The sequence below is a fragment of the Stegostoma tigrinum genome, chromosome 30, assembly GCF_030684315.1.
Source record: "Stegostoma tigrinum isolate sSteTig4 chromosome 30, sSteTig4.hap1, whole genome shotgun sequence".
NCBI lineage: Eukaryota > Metazoa > Chordata > Chondrichthyes > Orectolobiformes > Stegostomatidae > Stegostoma > Stegostoma tigrinum.
This window is the reverse complement of record NC_081383.1, coordinates 36719691-36742158: the sequence shown is the minus strand read 5'-3', so window position 1 is coordinate 36742158 and position 22468 is coordinate 36719691. Positions and strand designations below refer to the sequence as shown.

The 22468-nt window shown below is 41.3% G+C and overlaps 1 protein-coding gene across 3 annotated transcripts in view; it reads right to left on the bottom strand.

Moving 5' to 3' along the window:
• Positions 1-3787: 3787 nt before the first annotated feature.
• The window catches only part of LOC125465932 (procathepsin L-like), a 61545-nt gene continuing 42864 nt past the window's right edge, over positions 3788-22468 (bottom strand). For 2 of the 3 annotated variants that reach the window (XM_048559949.2, XM_048559950.2), the window contains 4 exons: positions 20860-21075; positions 20568-20733; positions 9471-9576; positions 3788-4914 (listed from right to left, as the gene is read on the bottom strand). In XM_048559949.2, the coding sequence (XP_048415906.2) occupies positions 4794-4914; positions 9471-9576; positions 20568-20733; positions 20860-21075 (609 nt within the window). In that variant the 3' untranslated portion in view covers positions 3788-4793. Of the gene's footprint in view, positions 4915-8233; positions 8319-9470; positions 9577-20567; positions 20734-20859; positions 21076-22468 lie in introns of those variants that run through there. The other variant, XM_059638547.1, reaches the window with a different exon arrangement.

Below are 22468 nucleotides of genomic sequence, written 5' to 3'. Positions count from 1 at the left end.
AAGGTGGAAATAGCCACCATGGAATTCTGACAGAACTATAACATCTGTCCTCCCGCTCTAAAAGGCCCAAATTCTCACAGCCACCACCAGCACTTTCTCAACTCCTACCAAAGGGTTGAACTGATTTTTAAGCATTGAACTGAGATGGCAGTGGGAAGAAATTTGGGAAGCAGTAGTTTACAGAATCCCACTGATGTTAGGAAAACAATGTGTTTCCATTGCCATATGACAGGGTATATTCAGGCAAACTGTTGAATGTGGAACAATAAACTGGTGGGAAGAATAGGATTGTTTAAGGGGTATTCAGAGAAGACAGTACCTGTAAACCACTGGCACTGATGCACATGGTAAGAATTTCCACAAGGAAAGTTGCATCTGAAAAGGAAACTTGAAAGAGACTCATTGAACCCAATGTTTAAGAATAGGAGTACATCTGAATGCTAAGAATTATAAGGGATTTATACCTGAAGGGAAAATCACACATTTTTGTGCAAGAAAGGATAAAAGGCTTGTCATCCTGAAAGCCACTGATTTGGCTTAGAGCTCATTGTTAGCATATAATTCAGACCTTTCTTCAGAATGTAGTTGATTCAAAACATAATATTAGGTGGTGATGTTGGGAAAGCGTGGGATGTTCATAAATTGCCAATTATAAATAAAGACTTTATATTTGGAAAGTATGCAGAAACAGTATTTTTTTTCCAGTAGGTGAGTCCCCCAATTTTAAATTTTTTTGTGATTCAGTTGAGCAAAGAACTGGAACAAGCAGAAGTACTGGTGCGTCTACTACATCAGTAGTGGACAGGACAGAAGCTATACAAGAGGCTGTGGAATTCTATAATAAGGCCTTTCAATGGGCACCACAAAGTAAACTGGGAGTCAATGATATTGGAGTTCTTGTCAGTGTTAGCACAGGAAACAACAGCAGGAATACAGACATGCTGGCATTTTCTAAAAGACGATTGATTACCTCAGAGGAAGAAGGATATGGTTCGTGAATTCAATGGGAGACTAAAAGGGCTGTAAATGAAATTCAAAGTCCAGCGTATGGTAGCCACAGGCATCACTTGGAAAGAATTAAATAAATTACATATGGAATGAGATCGGGGAAAGAGAAAGCTCTCAAAGTGCACAAGGGTTACATGTGGATAGAATAAAAACACATTGAAATTAGAAAAAACATTTCAATAACATCTTGAACTTAAAGATGTGAGAAAAATATCAGCTTATGCTAATTCTGCTAAGCCTATTTTTACCTGTGCTTGCTCTTGCTTGAGTTGTTTTTATAGCTTAGTAAATATGATATATGCTAGTATGCAAATGAGACTGTTATGTGTGTGTTAGAGGTGTATGATAAAAGTTTGCAATAATGTCAATGCCATTGTAAAGAATCCTTCACTATGGTAAAGCTTTACTTCCTCCAAGGGTGAGAAAATGATTACTTCTTTAGTCGCATGACAAGTCTGGGGATATAATACTTGAGCACATTCAGTTCCAAGGAGATGTTACATTTACCTGCTCCAAAATATATTAATGATACATAATTCAGTTTAGAAATTGGAGTGAGTTGCAAGGTTTTCAATAGGTCCCTCACAGCAGTTCAAGAAACACTAAGAAGAAGTCAATGGTTGTGAGCAGTGAGCAAGTCAGGAAGTATATGATAGAGACAGATATTTATTCTCCAAGTTAGGCAGCGCTACTATCAGCTGTACTACTGGGAAGGTGACTGAACCATGCAGACTCTATTTAGGGCACTTAGTTAGATGTTAAAAGCAGTTGTTTTTTTTTGCGATGTTCAGATTTGGGCAGACATGTTAGAACTTACAGATGGGTAAATGTTGGAATCAGGTTAAAGTCTTTGGACCCGTGGGGCTCAGGAGAGCTGCATGCTACTAACAGTTCAGTACAACTGAGAGAGTCTGTAAATCCCATCAGCAGTATTTTTCTGTTCGGTTGAGCTCAGTTGGATGGATGGATGGCTGGCTTGCAATGCAGAGTGACGCCAACAGTGTAGACTCATTTCCTGCACCAGCTGATCTTACCGTGAAGGACTCTCCTTCTCAATCTCTCCCTTCACCTGTGGCATAGTGACTATCAGGTTAAACCACCAAGAGTCATCTTTCTCTGTAATGGGTCAGCAGCCCAATGGTCCACTGGCACTATGGCCCACTATGGCAACTTTACCTTCATATATGGATGTAGACTGTGTTACAGTTGTAATGTTGTGCAGTAAAGTTTATTGCTATTGGGAAAAATCATGAAACCTTATGGATATATTTTCTTCGCAAGTCGACTTTTAAAGAAAAAGTTACAAGTCCCTGGATAGATTGTATTATAAATTCGGTAGTCTGTTCAGGATCGTAACAGGGCCCCACTGTTAGCAGTCAATATGCTTCACGCTCCAGAATTCTCTTTAACCAAGCTTTTATCACATCTCCTAAAGTCTGCTACACATGACTGTCAATTCTTGTGCAATAAATTCCTGTGAAGTACCTATAAATGTCTTTCTAAATTATAGAACCTATATTAGAGAAGTACAGATATGTTGAGGGGTTGTGGAATGGAGGATACAGATAGGGAAGGGCAAGGTCACAGACAGATTTGAAAATAAGGGTGAGCATTTTAAAAATCAAGACACTGATTAACCAAATCCAGTATAAGTCATTGAGGACAGGACTGATAGGTGAACAAAGTTTTGTTTAAATAGAATAAAATCATCTGGGTTTTGGATGAATTTACGATATGGAAAATACAATCTGACAGGCTAGCTGTGAGTGTGTTGGAACAGTGCAAACTCGAAGTCACAAACATGGATGATAGTTTCATCAGATGAACATAAGCTAAGTTGGGTGAGCCAGGCAGTGGAAACAGACATACACAGTTTAGCACATATGTGTCATCAAAAGCTTAGCTTGAAGTCAAATAGAACACCTGTATTGATAAGCTGGATTGTTTAGTTTCAAAGTCGTCAGGGAGAGGGATGGAATTCATTGCTCTGATTTTAAGACTATGGTGGGAGCCACAATATTTTGGACACCACAATATTTAGCAGGAAGAACTCCCTGGCTTCCACTGTTGGATACCGGACAATAAATCTGACAAGTTAAAGATAGTGGCGGGGTTGAGAAATGTCCTGGTGAGGTACAGCTGGTTTCTATCAGTGCACACTTAGAAATTAACAGTATTCATCAATATCATCACCGTGGAACTTCAAACAGATGAGAAATAGGTGGTGGAGAGGAGGAAACCAACAGAAGATCAGATCTTCAGGGAATACCAGGGAACACCTTGTGCTGGAATGAAACTAAAGCCATTAAAAGTAAGTCCTTCCAATAAGTATAATACCATTGCATTCCACATTCCGGAAAGATAGTGAAATAATAGATAGGGTGCTACCTGGTATATAAGAATGAGTATGTGAAGAATGCCTTGAAAAATTGTGTATGTTTATATTGACATATTGAAGATTATTCAGTAAATTCGTGTTTATGATCACGAAGATGAGAACAAAATGGACACAGATGCACAACTATATAAGAACAGGCAAATCTTTAAGGTGATGTTTATGAAGTTGTTGAGTGTATCAAATTCTGCATTTGGCATGTTGACATTCCAGAAGTGGTCAGCTATTTGGGTGAAGGAAATAGGATAAAGGAATATGGAACAATTTGGATGAAACTAGAACTACTATTCTTATGAAGAATAAGCAACATAGAATGATGTGCTGAATAAATATTTGTTGAATTTGCTATGCAATCCAATGTTAAGAAAAAACTAAGACACACTGTTTGATTGCTGTCACACTTTATATTGAAAGCTTTGCACAAATAGCATATTCAAGCTATTACCTGAATGTTAGACAATGTAATCATTCTTTGTTACTGTGCACAATTGCCAATGGCATTGTTCTTTACCTTACTACTGAAGGCACGGTGGCTCAGTGATTAGCACTGCTACCTCACAGCACCAGGGACCCAGGTTCAAGTCCACCCTCGGGCGACTGTCTGTGCGGAGTTGGGACATTCTCCCTGCGTCTGGTGGGTTTCCACAGGTGATCTGGTTTCCTCCCACAGTCCAAAGATGTGCACGGTAGGTGGATTGGCCATGCTAAATTCCCTGTAGTGTTCAGGGATGTATAAATTGGACAGGTCTAGGTGGGATGCTCTGAGGGTTGGTGTGAACTTGTTGGGCCAAAGGGCCTGCTTCCACACTGTAGGGATTCTATGATTTATGACATGCATTTATTACAATTTGTTTATTGCAAACAGATTTTCACCGTCTTTACCAATAAAATACTCATTGGTCAGTGCCTTAGCTATATTGTAATATAGGTAACATTCTGAGGCACAGAGTCAGGAATTCAAATTTCATTCTCGAGGCTTTAACACACAATTGTAGCTACTAAAACAGTACTGCATTACTAGACATGGTCTCTTTCAGATTAATGGTTAAAGGAAACTTTTTTTAGGTGAAGATACAAAGTCCTATGACTATTCAGAGAAGGACTGGCAAGTTTTTGTCATCATCTTACTTTCTGAATAAACACTATCAAAACAGATTATTGGGCTTTTTATGTCATGATTAAGATTTGTATGCAAATTAGATGGTGTGTTTTCTCACCCTGCAACTGTGATTCCCCTTCAAAATATACATCAGTAATCAAATCATTCTGGAAGTAAATAAAGCAGCATTATAAAAGCAAAGAGGCAGAAGGATAGACATTAGTGAAAGTTAGACAGAAAATCAGCAGCACAGAGAAGCAATTGGTTCTTTTTGGTGGGTTTTATCCAGTTTTAGCGTTGGCACTTTGAAATTTCCATCTCAGGGTAAAGTGTGAATTGGGCGATTCCACAGTGATTGTTCTTGTCCTTGGCCATTTTGATATAGCCTTGCATTCCCCATTTTGTTCCATAACTAAAATATCAGAGAGCTGTCTGTTAGTTTTCTACTCAAATACACCTTTAAACTGAATATTTAACTGACAGAACTTTTCACCATCAAATTATTACTTTATTAAAACAAAGTTCATTTTACGAAATAGCAAAACTGAACATAGAATAGCCCATTTCTGAAGAAGGGTCTAGGCCCGAAACATCAGCCTTCCTGCTCCTCTGATGCTGCTTGGCCTGCTGTGTTCATCCAGCTCTACACCTTGTTATCTCATTATCATAGAATAGCACTCCCACGTAGTGCATCACGAGAATGTCTGCCTAGGACATGGTTGGTTCCAGTTTCTATGCTATGTCCAGGAGAAGCAGCCTAGGGTACGAGCAGGTAGATGCTTGCATACCCTAGTTGCTATTGTAAAGAATGGCAAAAATTAATAATATAACATCTATTTTCCTAAATCATCATTTTCTCTCCTCTTTTTGTCTTTTGCCCAAATTCCATGCTTGCAAGGAAACAAAAATATTATCTATATCACTGATGAAGTAATTGTGACTTTTCACTGAGGTGATATTACCCAGAGTGCACCACACTATGAAGATTGTAAGGGACAAAATTAAGACACCCTAAGATAGAGTGCAATTATCAGGTGAACTCTATGGTTTTAATGCTTAGAGGAGATGTGGAAACAGTGCGAAATAGTTAGTTGGAATAGGATACTGAGCCCACAGAAGTTAAGATTGAATTTTGATGGCTGAGTGAAATTCAAGGAGGAAGAACTTGTTACAAAGTAATCACTACTGATATCAGGATATGAAACAAGAGCCGAGTGTGGTAAAAGGTGACTTAATCAGACTTTGCCAAACCTACTTTTGTCGAGGCAGCCTATTGGATTCAATACAATTGGCTTTCTACTTAGATAGGCTTCATCTTCTCCCAACTGGAATATTGAAAGGAGATCTATTAAGCAGGAAATCCAGCCACGTGTTCTTGTTTTCAGTCATTAAAACAACGGAGCAAGGAAGTCCCATCAAAATACATCAAGATTTGGTATAACATTTCAATGAATGGCCAAAAAAACCATCAGGTAGAAAATTAAAAAGGGGTCTCTTAATGCTCCCTTACACAGAGCCTACCTGGATGCTCACAATATACCTGCTTTTCCTTTTTACACCTTGCTCCTCAGGCAGAGATACAAGGCTCAGAGTACTGCTGTCTCATTTAGCACACACACATAGCCAGCAGATCTGTCATGGTTGTCAGAGGTCTTGGTCTGGAAGGCGACAGCTTTCAGTCAGTGAGGATGTCACTGCACAGAAAGTCAAGGACAGCCTCTGGTACCAGTTAAGCGGCTGGACGTGGCCAGTCAGCTGCTTGGGATGGTCACAGTAGCATCCTCTCCTTATAGAGAGAGGGGTAGGGAGCAGCATTCCCTTGAATTTTCTTTCTGGCTGCATGTGCAGCAGTAACCTCTGGAATCAGAAGTTAATGTCACAATCAGTATGCTAATACCAATCATTGTGAATAGGCCACTGGAACAGTTGTATAGCCTAGAGGCAACTTTACAGAGGAGTTGAATGGCTGGTAGACCACCACACATCTCGAGTCATTCCGACCTATTGTGGATTGTTTTCCTCCTCCTCTGAGAGCGAGGCAGGTAGTATGGGAGAGAGAAGCGAGTGGCACCGAAATTACTTTAGGTACAGGTGGTGAGGGTCCAAGCAAAATGGTACCTCAACATGTCAACTAGGAATTTCCTCCACTGGACTTGACTGAGTCCTAAGCAATGCCTGATTCATCTCCTACACTTCTGTCCTTACCTCTTCCCTTCTTTCCCAGAACAATGAAAGGGTTTTCCTTATTCTCACTTTCCATCCCACTAGTCTCAGCATTCAAACGATCATCCTTTGCCATTTTCCACCACCTTCAGCAGGATGCTATCATCAACCACATCTTTCCCCTCCCCTTCATTGTTAACAATCCACTGGGACCAAGCCCTCCGTCTCCATCACTCGTAGCCCTTCTACATCATGTCACCGCACACTCCCCTGTCCTGGCACATTCCCATGCAATCATTGAAGGGGTAACACTTGTTTTTTCACCTCCTCCATGCCCAATGCCCCAAACACACCTTCCAGATGAAGCATCAATTTACTTGTACTTCTTTCAATCTAAACTACTATGTTCGCTGCTCACAATATTGTTTGTTCTACATTGGCCAAACCAAATGCAGACTGGATGGGCACCGCAGGCCAGGCAGCATCAGAGGAGTCCTCTGATGCTGCTTGGCCTGCTGTGCTCCTCCAGCTCCACACTGTGTTATCTCTGACTCCAGCATCAGCAGTTCTTATTAATTCTGCAGACTGGATGACGGCTTTACAAAACACTTTCATGGTGTCTGTAAGGGAGAAAATGCGTTGAATTTCCTTGCCATTCGAATACATCATCCTGCACCCATGCTAATATTTTCATCTCAGGCTTGCTGCAGTGAGGAACAACACTTCATTTTCTACTTAGGCACCTTACAGCCATCAGCACTCAACACTGAATTCATTAGCTTCCAGACATGAACATTGGCCCCCATGTTGATGACATCTCCTCTGTACCACTTCCCTCCCCATTCCCCCCAACCCCCATGTCTTGTTTGTGTATCATTGTCTTTGCTCTCAACAGAGCTGATCTATTTCCTTCAATTCACACCTACATTAGCACCTATTTTGTGTCTCAATCCCTCCTTTACCAGCATAAGTAGTCCTTTTTATCTGAGATAGTAGGAACTGCAGATGCTGGAGAATCTGAGATAACAAGGTGTTTTGCTGGATGAACACAGCAAGCCAAGCAGCATCAGAGGAAGGCTGACGTTTCGGGCCTAGACCCTTCTTCAGAAATCCTTTTATCTTCTGGTTTGTGCATCCTAACCATCCGTTCAATGCATTTTCTCCCTTTGTCAACAAAAATAAAACATGATTTTCTCATCCCTTTAGCTCCAAAGAAGTTATATTGCACTCAAAATGTTAAACTGTTTCTCTCTCTGAGTGGTTACTTCTTGGGTTGGTCTGGATAAGTGCAGGAAGTTCAATGAATAGTTTAGGGCAAGTGGGGAAATTATAAATTATGGAATGGAATAGGGAAATGAGGCGGCGAAATATCTACACACACTGTGCAGTCCAGATGCTAACCTACACTGAAAACATTAAACACCAAAACTTGTATAGATATGGCTCCTTCCTATAGATAACCAATGTAAAACATTTGTTAGGCCACAGATAGAATGCTGACTGCAGTTCTGCTCACCACACTATCAGAAGGATGTGATTGCACTGGAAAAGATGCAGAGGAGATTCACCAGGATGTTGCCTGGGATGAATAGTCTCAGTTATGAGGAGAGGCTAGGCTTGTTTTCCTTGGAGCAGAGGAGGCTGAGGCGGGATCTGATTGAGGTATAGAAAATTATGACAGTCACAGTCAGGGTAGATTGTGAGAATCTTTTCTCCATGGCAAACATTTCTAAGACCAGAGGGCATAAGTTTAAGGTGAGGAGTAAGTGACTTAGGGGATATCTGAGAAAACAAAAATCATCTGAAGAGTGGTAGAAATATGGAATATGCTGCCTAAAAAGGAGGTGGAAGCAGGTACTCTTGCAACATTTAAGCTGCTTCTTGATGAGCACTTCAAATACGAGGGCACAGTGGGCTATAGAGCAAGGGCAAGTAAATGGTATCAGTGATAATGGGAACTGCAGATGCTGGAGAATCCAAGATAACAAAGTGTGGAGCTGGATGAACACAACAGGCCCAGCAGCATCTCAGGAGCACAAAAGCTGACGTTTCGGGCCTATACCCTTCATCAGAGAGGGGGATGGGGAGAGGAAACTGGAATAAATAGGGAGGGGGGGGGGTGCGGACCGAAGACGGAGAGAAAAGAAGATAGGTAGGGAGGAGAGTATAGGTGAGGAGGTAGGGAGGGGATAGGTCAGTCCAGGGAAGATGGACAGGTCAAGGAGGTGGGATGAGGTGGTAGGTGGGAAATGGAGGTGCGGCTTGAGGTGGGAGGAAGGGATGGGTGAGAGGAAAAACAGGTTAGGGAACCAGAGACAGGCTGGGCTGGTTTTGGGATGCAGTGGGGGGAGGGAACGAGCTGGGCTGGTTTTGTGATGCAGTGGGGGGAGGTGAAGAACTGGGCTGGTTTTGGGATGCAGTGGGGGAAGGGGAGATTTTGAAGCTTGTGAAGTCCACATTGATACCATTGGGTTGCAGGGTTCCCAAGCGGAATATGAGTTGCTGTTCTTGCAACCTTCGGGTGGCATCATTGTGGCACTGCAGGAGGCCCATGATGGACATGTCGTCTGAAGAATGGGAGGGGGAGTTGAAATGGTTCGCGACTCGTAGGTGCAAATGGAATCAGCATAGTTTGGTATATTTTGGTCGGTATAGATATGGAGGACCAAAGGGACTGTATCTATGTTGCATGATTCTAAAACTCAATGAGATACAATTTTTAAAAAAATTATTTCATTATAGATAAGTTAAATATAATGAGAATTAATACACATTTATTAATTTCCAAATTTTTTGTGGGTTTACCTGTTTTTAACAATCCAATATTTCCCTTCTTGATCAATTCCATATCCAACCACTAGCATTGCATGATTAACTGTTGTGTTCTTGCAGTTTGGTTCATAATAAACACCTGCAAAAAGTACAAACATATTATCTGTGCAATAAATTAATTTTAATCATATTTCAGTAGATTCCAGGGCTCTAAACCTTTACAGCCAGGAAATAGGACTTGCAGTGTAACTGATAACAATCAAATAGAACATTCTGATCTCCTAATTGGAGCTTAATTTAAATTGACTGAGATTAACTCAACTGATCCTTTTAGGATCTGTCAGTAATTAGTCAGGAAAGGGTCCAGCACCTTGACAACTCTGTGTTAAGGAGTTTCATCAGATGACATCCCACCTCTATCTGCCTTACCCTATACTCCAATCAATGCTTGCTCAGCATTCCATCCCCTTGACTCGCTACCTTCCCATCCACAGAGTTGAAAGGGTAAGAATTAACGTTACAATTCCAGCCTATTTCAGATGTGCTGAAAAGTCATAGAACAGATGCTGCCACATCTGCTCAGTTTCTCTAACATTCTCTGTGTTTGTATGAAAATTTAGCAGGATCATCATCTAATGAACGACTTTCAAGGTATTTAGTCATTTCTGGAGGTGAAGAAATTTAAATATAATAATGAGCCACACCAGGTATGAAAACTTGAAATAAAAATACCACGCCTACTTAGGTCACAATAGAATTAGGTCGGTAAAAATGTGACGAGTGGATCAAGAAAATAAATACTGCAAATGGGTATTGGCTGTTTTCTAATGCTCTGCATGATTTTTTAAACTCCATGACTTTGGGGTGGCATGGTAGCTCAGTGTTTAGCACTACAGCTTCATGGTGCCAGGGACTTGGGATCAATTCCAGCCTTGGACGGCCGTCTCTGTGGAGTTTGCACATTCTCCCCGTATCTGCGTGGGTTTTCCCTGGTTTCCTCCCACAGTCCAAAGATGTGTAGGTTAGGTGGATTGGCCATGCTAAATTGCCCAGGGATGTTTAGGTTAGGTGGTGGAATGGATCTGGTTAGAATGCTCTTTGTGGTGTGGATTTGTTGGGCTGAATGGCCTGTTTCCACACTGTAGGGTTGTATTAAAAAGAAGACTGACAAACTTATTGACAATCAGTTCAGGATGTTCCTTTGTGCTGGGCATGACACCAACAAATGAGGAGGCGGTATGCTCAGTTACCGACACAGCTCGCTTGTGACGCAGAGTGAGTGCTGTGCCAACAGTGTGGGTTCAACTCAAGGTTGAGGGGAAGAGGGTTGGGGGAGGGTGGTGGTGGTTGTGGGACCCAGAGAGATGGTGAGAAAAGGGATAAGTCTGAGCCTGGTGCCATTGGGAAAAGGATCATGTGAAATAGTCAAGGCAGGCTGGAGCAAAGCAGAGAAGAAGGTAGGACTGAGAAATTAAACTGCATTTATTTCAATGCAAGAGGCTTGTTAGGTAAGGCAATAAACTCAGGGCATAGGTGGGAACATGGGACTGGTCTATGATAGCGATTACAGAAACATGGCTCAGGGATGGACAGGACTGGCAGCTTAATGTTCCAGGGTATAGGTGCTAGAGAAAGAAAGAAAGGGGTATAAGAGAGGAGCAGGAGTGGCATTTTTGATTATGAATAACATTATGGCTGTACTTAGGGAGGATATTCCAGGGACTACATCTAATGTCCAGTGAAGCTATTCATGGGGAACTGAGAAATAAGAAAGGAATGATCACCTTACTGGGATCGCATTACAGACCCATCCATCAGTCAGCAGGAAGTTGAGAAGCAAGTTTGAGAGGAGCTCTCAGTTATCTCTACCGATAATAGGGTGGTATTGGTAGGGAATTTTAACTTTCGAAACATAGACGGGGATTGCCATTATGTTAAGGGATCAGATGGAAAGGAATTTAAGCGTGTATAAGGAGATTTTCTTATTCATAATGTGGATGTGCCCTCTGGAGAAGGAGCAAAACATGACCTATTCTTGGGAAATAAGGCAGGACAGGTGACTGAGGTGTCAGTGGGGGAGCACTTTGGGGCAAGTGATCATAATTCCATTAGTTTTAAAACAGTGATGGAAAAGAATAGATCTGATCTAAAAATTAGAGTTCTAAATTTGAGGAAGGCCAATTTTGACAGTATTAGGCAAGAACTTACAAAGGTTGATTGGGGACAGGTGGCTGGAAAGTGGGAAGCCATCAAAAATGGGATAATGAGAGTCCAGGGACAGTATGCCCTTGTTAGGGTGAAGGGCTAGGCTGGTAGATGTAGGGAATGCTGGATGACTTGAGAAACTGAGGTTCTGGTTCAGAAAAAGAAGGAAGCATATGTCAGGTATAGGTAGCAGGTATCGAGTTAATCCCTAGAGGACTATAAGGGCAGTAGGAGAGGAATACTTAAGAGGAAAATCAGGAAGGTAAAAAGGGGGCACTAAGGACAAAACAGTAACCAGGAAAAGAATAGGGCCCCTTAATAATCAGCAAGGCCACCAATGTGTGCAAATGCAGGAGATGGGTGAGATACTAAATGGGTATTTTGCATCGTGTTTACTGTGGAGAAGGGTATGGATGCTAGAGAACTTGGGGAAATAAACAGTGATTTCTTGAAAAGAGCCGTTACTACTGAGGAGGCAGCAGTGGACATCTTAAAATGCACAAAGGTGGGTAAATCCTGGGACCTGATCAGGTGTACCCTAGAACTTTGTGGGAAGCTGGGGCAGTGATTGCTGGGTCCCTTGCTGAGATATTTGTGTCATCGATAGACTAAGGTGAGATGCCAGAAAACTGGATGCTGGCTAATATGGTGCCATTATATAACAAAGGTGGTAAGGAAAAGCCAGGGAACTATAGACCGGTGAGCTTGATGTCATTGGCGAGCAAGTTGTTGGAGGGATTTCTGAGGAACACGATTTACATGTATTTGGAAAGGCAAGGACTGATTAAGGATAGTCAATATGGTTTTGTGCACAGAAAATCATGTCTCACTAACTTGATTGAGTTTTGTGAAGATGTGATGAAAAGGATTGATGAAGGCAGGTCGATTGATATTGTCTATATGGACGTCGGTAAGCCTTTCAGCAATGGTAGACTGGTTAACAAGCTTAGATCACATGGAATACAGGGAGGGCTAGCCATTGGGACACAAAATTGCCTGGAAGGTAGGAGACAGAGGGTAGTGATGGAGGGTTACTTTTCGGACTGCAGACCTGTGACCAGCGGTGTATCACAGGGATCGATGCTGGGTCCACTGCTTTCCATTATTCAAATGATTTTGTTGTGACTTTAGGAGATATGGTTAGTAAATTTGTAGATGATACCAAAATTGGTGGTGTAGTGGACAGTGAAGAAGGTCACCACAGAGTACAGCAGGTCTTGATCAAAAGAGGCAATGGGCTGAGAACTGACAAATGGAGTTTAATCTACATTTTGGTAGGTCAAATCAGGACAGGACTTATGCAGTTAATGGTAAATTCCTGGGGAGTGTTGCTAAATGAAGAAATCTTGGAGTGCAGGTTCATAGTTCCTTGAAACTGGAGTCGCAGGTGGACAGGGTAGTGAAGGCAGTGTTTGGTACGCTTACCTTTATTGGTCAGTGCATTGAGTATATGAGTTGGGAGGTCATGTTGCAGCTGTACAGGACATTGGTTAGGCCACTTTTGGAATATTGCACACGATTCTGGTCTCCTGCTATAGGAAGGATGTCATAAAACTTGAAAGGGTTCAGAAAAAATTTACAAGGACGTTGCCAGGGTTGGAGGGTTTGACCTGTGGAGAGAGGCTGAATAGGCTGGGGCTATTTTGCCTGAGGGGTGACTTTATAGAGGTTTATAAAATCATGAGGAGCGTGGATTGGGTGAATAGTCAAGGTCTTTTCCCCCGGGTAGAGGAGTTCAACCTAAAGGGTACAGGTTTAAGTGAGAGTGGAAATACTTAATCGGGACCTCATGACTAACTTTTTCACACAGAGGGTAAATGGGTTGAACTGACAGAGGACATGGTGGAGGCTGGTACAATTACAGCATTTAAAAGGCATCTCAATGGGTATATGAATAAGATGGTTTAGAGGGATATGGGTCAAATGCTGGCAAATGAGATGAGATTTATTTAGGGTATCTGGTCAGCATGGACCTGTTAGGCCGGAGGGTCTGTTTATGTGCTGTACATCTCTATGACTCTAATTCCCACACCGTCTGAGGTTACCATGAAAGATTCTGCTTCCCAACTTCCCAACTCCCCTGAGAGATGGTGATCCTCAGGTTAAACACTACTGGTTGTCTCTCTCTTTCTAATGACAGAGCAGACTATGGTGACCTTAGCTGTTACCAACAAATGGAGAGTTTCCCCCAATTCCCATTCACTGCACATTTGCTGAGCTTGATTGATGTAATAGTCAGTCAAGTGCTGCCTTTACGTCAAAGTTAGTCATCTCAGCTCCAGGACATCACTGCAGGAGCTCCTCAAGTACACATTTTTAAATCAAACTATTCAACATGTTATGATATAGTTCTGGGGGATTTGGCTGGGGGCATGGTGGTGGGTGGGGGGGGGGGCACTTAAACCTGTACCTTCTTGTCCAAAGCTACAGACACCACCTCTGTACCACAAGACCCCCAGTTCCCCACAATACTGTGTTAGGCCCAACTATGACCTAATGTCATATAATTATACTAGTTAAAACTCTAACCACACCTTGAAAGACATAGAAAGAGGTGGAAGGAGAAACTGGGAAGGCAGTCTATGGTAACAAAGTGTGGAGCTGGATGAACACAGCAGGCCAAGCAGCATCTCAGGAGCACAAAAGCTGACGTTTTGGGCCTAGACCCTTCATCATAGGCAGTCTATAGTTCCTGTCCACAAGGTCTGCTGTTACCAGTTCTGGCTATTCTTTAGTTTACCTTTTCCAACTACTTTTCTCTTCCTTGCAGGAGGCATAGAATGACTGGTTCACAAACTACAAAGTCTCTTCTTAATGGCTGAAAGCCACACCTTATGGCTGCTAGTGAGGGAAAATAAAGTGGCTTTCTTCAGGCTGTGTGTTTTTTTGAAATGAGAGAGAGAGAGAGACAACTGCCCCTTCTGGAGGTATAAAGGCTTTGGTCAAATCGTTCATACTCTCAAGCTGTTTAGCCAACCAGGAGACAACCACAAAAGTTGTTGGCAGGCAGATGGCCTTTGTTATCCACATCTGATCACAACTCCACTAACCAAGCAGCTATTTGCTGCCAGCTGAACCTCACTTCGTACATATTCCCTGTCGTCAGGCTGTCTACAACAAACCTCCTCCACTGTTGAATAAAGCAGCAACGTAAACACTATTTAAAATGAAAATCTGTAACTCACTTTTAAAAAGTAAAAAGAAATTTCCTTCCAAAATCTTTGACTTTTTTAAACAGTGCTTTCCACATTTCAATCCAGAATCAAAACACAGAAAAATAAAGAGATATACTCTGCAGAATAATATAAAACAAAGAACTGCAGATGATGAAGATCTGAAACAAAAACAGAAATTGATCAAAAAACTCAGCAGCTCTGGCAGCATCTGTGGGAAGAAGGCAGAATTAAAGTTATGAGTTAATTCTGCTTTCCACAGATGCTGTCAGACCTGCACAGTCTTTACGATATGGGTTAATAGGAGAATGCCACAATGAAATCTAGGACATGATTACTCTCAGAGAAAAAGACGCATACCATCTCAGCCTTAAATGGGAGATCTCTTAAGTTTTAAACTGTGTTCCCTGGTTCTACATTCTTCTACTGAGGGAAAGCCCTCTCAGATATGGCCCTGTCATGTCCCCTCAGGATATAAGATCACTTCTCATTCTTCTAAACTCAATTGGATTTAGGCTCAACCTTTCTCTCATAAGCTAAACTCCACAATCCAGGAATCAATCGAGCCATCCTTTTACAAACTGTTTCTAATCAACATATACCTTTTTATATTTTATTCCCTTTATAATAAATAGCAATGTTTTATTTGCATTCTTCATCGCTTGCTGTCGTTGCATATTAACATCTTGCAAGTTAACGTCTTCTCATATTACATTCTATCAGCCAAATTTCTGCCCACTCACGTAATTTATTGAAATATCTTTGCAGTCTCCACGTGCTCTTGACAACTTACTTTTCTATCTTTATTTCATCAGCAAATTAGCTGTCATATACTCTGTCCCTTCATCCAAGTATATGACACAGATTTTAAATAATTTAGGTGCCATCAATGGTCCACCTTTCTTATTACTTTCTCAAAGACTATTTATCCAGAAACTCAGCTAACATTCTGGGGATGTGGGTTTGAATCCTGCCACGGCAGGTGGTGGAATTTGAATTCAATAAAAATTCATTGTTGATTGTTGGAAAAACTCATCTGGTTCACTAATGTCTTTCAGGGAAGGGAATCTGCCATTCTCACATGGTCCGGCCTACATGTGACTCTAGACCCACGGCAATGTGGCTGACTCTCAACTGCTCTCTGAAATGGCCGAGCAAGTCATTCAGTTGGACCAAATGTTACAAAGTCTCAAAGAAATGAAACCGAACGGATCACCTGGCGTCGACCTCAGCACTGCAAAAGGCAATGGCAGAAAAGCCCTATCAACCCTGCAAAGTCCTCCTCACTGACATCTGGGGACTAGTGCCAGAATTGGGAGAGCTGTCTTACAGACTAGTCAAGCAACAGCCTGACAGTGTTACACTCATGGAATCACACCTTACAAATAATGTCCCAGACAGCACTACCACCAGCCCTGTCTCAGCGACAGGACAGACCCAGTAGAGGTAGTGGCACAGTGCTATACAGTCGGGAGGGAGCTGCCTTGGGAATCTTGAACATTGACTCCAGACCCCACGAAGTCTCATGGCTTCAGGTTAAACATGGGTAAGGAAACCTCCTGCTGATTATCACATACTGTCCTCCCTTACCTGATAAACCGGTCAGCACTCCTCCATGCTGGACAACACTTAGAGGAAGACTGAGGATGGCAAGGGCAAAAAACATACTCTGGGTGTGGGATTTCAATGTCCACCACAAAAGAAGCTCAGCAGTAGTACTATAGATTGAGCTGTTTTGTTTTCATTCTTCATTCTCATTCAACAGTTTGCTCTCCATAATTTAGAGATATAACTAGCATTTTAGCACACTGAGTCCATGTTGCTCTCTATGCAACAATCCAACCAGTCCCATTCACCCACACTACCTCCAGAGCTCTCCAAGTGTCCATTCATTTAAAAGTCATTTAATATCTTTTGTTCTGCCCTCCTTATAAGTAGACCCAGATTTTTAACCACTCGATACAGATAAAATGCTCTTCAGTATACCTGGCAGAGAGGAAGATGGTTTTGGTTGGTGGAGGTCAGTCATCTCAGCTCCAGGAGTTCCTCAGAGTTTGATATTTTTAATCAGCCTGTTCAGATGTGTTATGTCATATTTTTGGAGCAAGTGAGACTTGAATCTAGGCCCTCTGGCTCTGCAATAAGGACACTATCACTCCACCACAAGAGCCTTCCTAAAGGTAGTGTCCTAGTCCAACTACCCTCAGTTGCTTCGCCAATGGCCTTCTCTCCACCATCAGGTCAGAAGTCAGAATGTTCGTCAATGATTGCACAATGTTTAGCACCATTCACATTCCTCAAATATTGAAACAATCCATGTTCACATGCAATTCCTGGATAATGTCTAGGTTTGTGCTGAAAAGTGGCAAGTAGCACTTGGACCATACAACTACCAGGTAATGAGCATTTCCAACAACAGAGAATCTAAACATCTTTCCTTGGTGTTCAGTGGATTACTACAGCTGAATCTCCAATCTGAGGTTATCATTAGCCAGACACTGAACAGGACTAGCCATATAGACACTGTGACTACAATAGCAAGTCAAAAGTTAGGAATTCTATGACAAGTAATTTATCTCTTATTCCCCTCCAATGCCTGTCTACCACTGACAAGCACAAGTCAGAAGTTGCCTGGATAAATGCAGCTCAAGGAATACTCAAGGCTGGACAAGCAGCCTACACTACTGGCACCTTAACTATCACATCAACATGCCCTCCCTTCACCACAGATGATGTATGAATGGTAGCAGTGGATACAATCTATAAGGCACAATGCAGTAGCTCACCAATACTCCTATAGCAGCTTCTTCCAAGTTGGAACCTTTTGTACCTAGAGGGACAAGGGCAGCAGATGCATGGGAACACCACCAACTGCAAGGCTCCCGCCAAGCTTCAACTAGTCTGGTTTTGGAACTGTATCATTCGCTGGGTCAGAATCCTGGAATCTCTTCCCAACTGCACCCCAAGATGCAATGGTTCAAGAAGGTAGCTCATCATCACATTTTCCAAAGCAATTACGGCTGGTCAGTAAATGATAGCCTCTGCATTTTTTTTTGCCTGATACCTTAAAATTGGGTCCCCTAGTTTTTGAATCATCGGCTAATGGCTTTGTTATTTGTTTGCCTTCTTTGAACCTGTCAAATTTTATACACTTCAACATGTCTCTGCTCAATCCCTTTGCTCGAAGGAGAACAATCCCAGGTTCTCCAATCAAAGAATGCAGTTAAAGTCCTCATCCAAGTAACCTTTAAGGGTAAATTTTTCTGTACACTCTCAAGGCTTCTCTCATCCCTAAAATATTGTGACCAAAACCTAACGCTACCAGAATTGTGAGCTGTCCACAACTTGATAGATGTTCAACACAACTGCATTGCTTTTCTAACGACTCCCTCATTGCACACTGCTGTCATCCAGGATCTATGAACATGAACTCCCAGATTGCTCTGCCCCTGTATACTTTTAGAACGATGTCATTAAATCTATATTGCATTTTCCTATCACACCAAAATGCATCACCTCATACTTCTCTGTATTAAATTCCATCTGCTATTCATTTGTCAATGCTGGTAACTAATTTAGTTCTGCTAACTAATATTGCAGTCATTGGTATCATCATCATTGTTAGTCTAAGTTTGGTATCAGCGACAAACTTTGAAATTCTACTTGAGAGGGCAAAAGTGAGTAGCGATTGAGGAAAATTCTGGCGCAATTTTGTCACTCACCACAACTGAGCAGGGGACTTGGTACTCAACAGGAGGAACAGCAAGGTCATTTTCAAAAGGTGAGAACTGGGTGAGTGATTGAGTTTTTCCCTCCAACCAGCACATTTAAATGTAGGTGAGGGCCTAGTAGTATTATCGTATGACCTTTTAATCCAGAGAACCAGGTAATGAAAAAATTTCATCCTCTGCCACAGGTAATGAACAAATTTCATCCTCTGCTACAGTGATTTGAATCCAATAAAAATCTGGAAATAAAGGTCTAATGATGACCATGAAACCATTGCCGATCATTGGAAAAAACCATCTGGTTTACTAATATCCTTCAGGGAAGGAAACTGCCATCCTTACCTGGTCTGGCCTATATGTGATTCCAGACCCTCAGCAATGAGGTTAACTCTTAACTGCCCTCTGGCCAATGAGGGATGGGCAATAAATGCTGAGGGACCTTGTCAAAGTCTTTACTGAGGTCCATGTAGACAACATCAACCACTTTTCCCTGCACTGACCCTGAGGGAACATCACTGAACACAGTACCATATTCCAGTCTGAAGACATCTTTTTACCGTGAATCAATGTTTTTAGTCCTTAAGTTAATTTTTTGTCCAATCTGACAGTCATCCTCCTCTTCCTTGACCCTCAATTTTGTTAATTAACCTGCTTGTCATACTTTGTCAGAGACTTTCTTAAAATTCATATTGATATCTAATTATTTTCTTTCATCAACCTTCTGCCATTCCAAAAAAATCAGTTAGATTAATCACGCATAAACTTTTACATAGCTGTATTAGCTCTTAATTAATTCAAACCTCACCTCGTGCCACTAATATTTCCAAACATTACTGATTGATGATGTTAAGCTGATCAGTCTAGTGATATTTGGAATGTTCTTACAGTGAGTCTTGATTAAAGATGTCACAATTCTCACTCTTCAATACTCTAGTCCTTCTTTATCAGTATCTTGGGAAAGTTGAAAAATTATGACTAGCATTTTCACTCTGAACTTTCTTCAGTAATATGGGATGCAAGACATCCAGATAGGTCTAGTCTACTCAAGAATTTTCAGGTTTTCCAATACACCTTCTCCATCAATTTGAATCTCATCTATTAATTTCATCAGCTCTGCTTTAAGCAAAAATTTGACTGTACCCTCTTCCGTAGCAAATATTGAGACAAGTATATTGTAAGTACTCTAGTCCTGTTCTGTGTTTCTAAGCATACATCTCTTTGTTTGTACCTTATACCTCTTACCACTTGCTTTATGCGCTAGCAAAACATTCTTAAATTCAAAAAATTCAGAAGCTACTTCTGATAAGAAGGCAAGCTGCACTCTTGCAGTAAGTAGGATGAAAGGACTTTAGAAAAAGATATCAATAATATCCCAACTAGATCAAAGGATGAAAATCTGTGTAAGAATCAAACACCAGAACTCAACATTAGCAGAAATTTGAAGAACAACACTGTATAGGGAACAAACCCCGGACACGTCCAGAGACAGATACTTTTGTTGGAATCCTGGCCAGATTCCACCACTAATCAGGTAATAGCCAAGTCGGGTTGTGAGGCTTAACTTGCTTACTTGAGGGTCTTATTTTGATTGCTAAATGTAATAAACTTCAAATCATTGTTTCAGTACTTGATTGCCTGTGGGATTTCTTAATAAATAGTTGAATTAAAGGCAACTCATGGTGATTTATCTCTAATAAGCCATCTTTCAGAAGTTCATTCCATTTCAAGTCACCCATAAATTGAGGCCAAATCATGAATGTACGCCAAAAGCATCAGTGTTCTGAGCACTGAGCCATGGAAAGTATCACCGAATATTTCACCAATTGAGTGGAATAAAAGAGAGATTCGCATTTTGAATGGTAAGGGCATTCTGAGTTTTGATAACTAGCTGTGTTGCCAAGACATTCCCATGAACTTCTGTTGTGCTTTTACTAAGTGGTTAAAACCATGATGCCCAATATCTTCTAAATGAAAAACACATTGAATATGAAAAAATACATGTGTGAATGAGTTGTATTTCTTACCAGCTTTATAAAGTTGGAAAGATCGGTGTTTGGCATCCACAGCAACAGAAATGGGTCCAACTTCAGCCACCGCTGCAGCTAGTTGATGCTCAGAGTTTGGTTGAATGCACTTCACACATGCACAACTGGTGACATTATTATTTCTGTTAAAGCGGCATTCACCTGGCTAAAGTATATAAAAAGACACAAAAATTCACACCACAATATTTAAATTACAAAGAGACAGCTAATTAAGTAATGAGTCAGAATCTCAATTACTTGCGAAAAAAGGATGAATTAATTTAGAGGTTACCTTTTCTGCGTAGGGATAGGAACGTTCAGAATTAATGCCATTTTGTTTTACGTAGTCCAACGCATTAAGCACAGTTCCGCCATTACATCCGCGGCTTTTCCTATCACAGTCAAGCAGGTTCTGCTCGCTCAGAGAAATAAGCTTTCCTGCGCTCTTAAAAAGCTGTCCTTCAAGTGATCCAGTTGCACTGAATGCCCAGCATGAGCCACAGTGTCCCTGAAGAGTCACAGAGTTGAAAAAGATTTATGTTATCTTTTACATAGAGACATATAATGTATTTAACCTGTTGGAAGCTCTATACTAGATAGGCCTCTTAACTCTCACATGAGGGGACACTACTCATTTAATTGACTTTATCTAATAAAGTGTTTCAGGGTTTTTCTGTAAAACTATAAGCTATTACTGGCATCACAATAAATCTGAGAAAGCCTGCTACTAGAATGTGCTTTTTAACTAGGCCATTCTCACATCGAAACTTTTTTTTATGTACACTTCAAGGATGGGACTGTGCCAAGGTAAAGGTGTCTTAGTCATATCAGATCATGGAGTTGCTTCCTTGTTAGATGGAGATAACTGGAGATGGTTTAATCTGAGAGTGACCAAGCATCAGGCAAGGGGAGACATAGAGAGGATAATACTTCACAGTAACGTCAGATAATGTTGAAGAGAACCCACGCTGTTGGTATTATTCTACATTACAAACCATCCGTGAAGCCAGCTGAGCTAACCAAACTCCTCACGTCAAAGAAAGCTCAGATATTAAATTTGTGCCAAAGGTCCTTTGTTTTACAACTGTTAAACAGAGATAGGAAATGAGAGGGAAAAAGGAAGGAAAATTTTAATCAGCTGTAACCAGAACAGAGTTAATATAATTCTTCTGTATGTCACATTTTGCACTGTGATCTTGCAGTCCACAGACATCTGAAAAGACCAACAGATGAGATGGCAATTTCAGAATGGGGTGTGGGGAGTGGCATTTAAACTTAGTATGCCTCAAGAGGCACTAACTGGGCCATTTTTCTCATACCAATGGATAATTGTCAGAACTATAAGTATAGAAGCTATCTTGTTAACTAAAGTGATTAATCCAGGAGTCTGACCGCAAGAACAAAACATTTGGATGGCCTCATTTTAGTCCGAGGGAAGCTAGTCCACTGTCAACAATGGTCTGTAAAAATATACTTGACTGTAATGTGGCAGTCTGAAAAAACTAGTCTTCTGTCAACATTAGTAACTAAAAGTCTCTCTCTACAGAAAACCAGACTCCATGCTCAGATAAGCCTGTTTTCAGTGTCAACCTTTCTGAAGCCTGGCTTCTGGAATAAATTGTACATTCACATGAAATGTGGACCAAGTGTAATGGTACACCTCCAACCACTATGAGATGGTATTCTGCATGATCACCTTACGGAAAAGAACCACTACTGGTCACGGACTTTTTGGAGTCAGCCACAAATCTCAGTCACATTGCTGTGGATCTGGAATCAGGTGTAGGTCAGACCAGTTAAGGGTGTCAATGTATATCATCACTCTTTAAGAAGCTTGTCCAATACTGTGGCCCACCAAAGGGCTCTGTCTGGTCTGCCACCAGTTTCCAAACACAGGACGT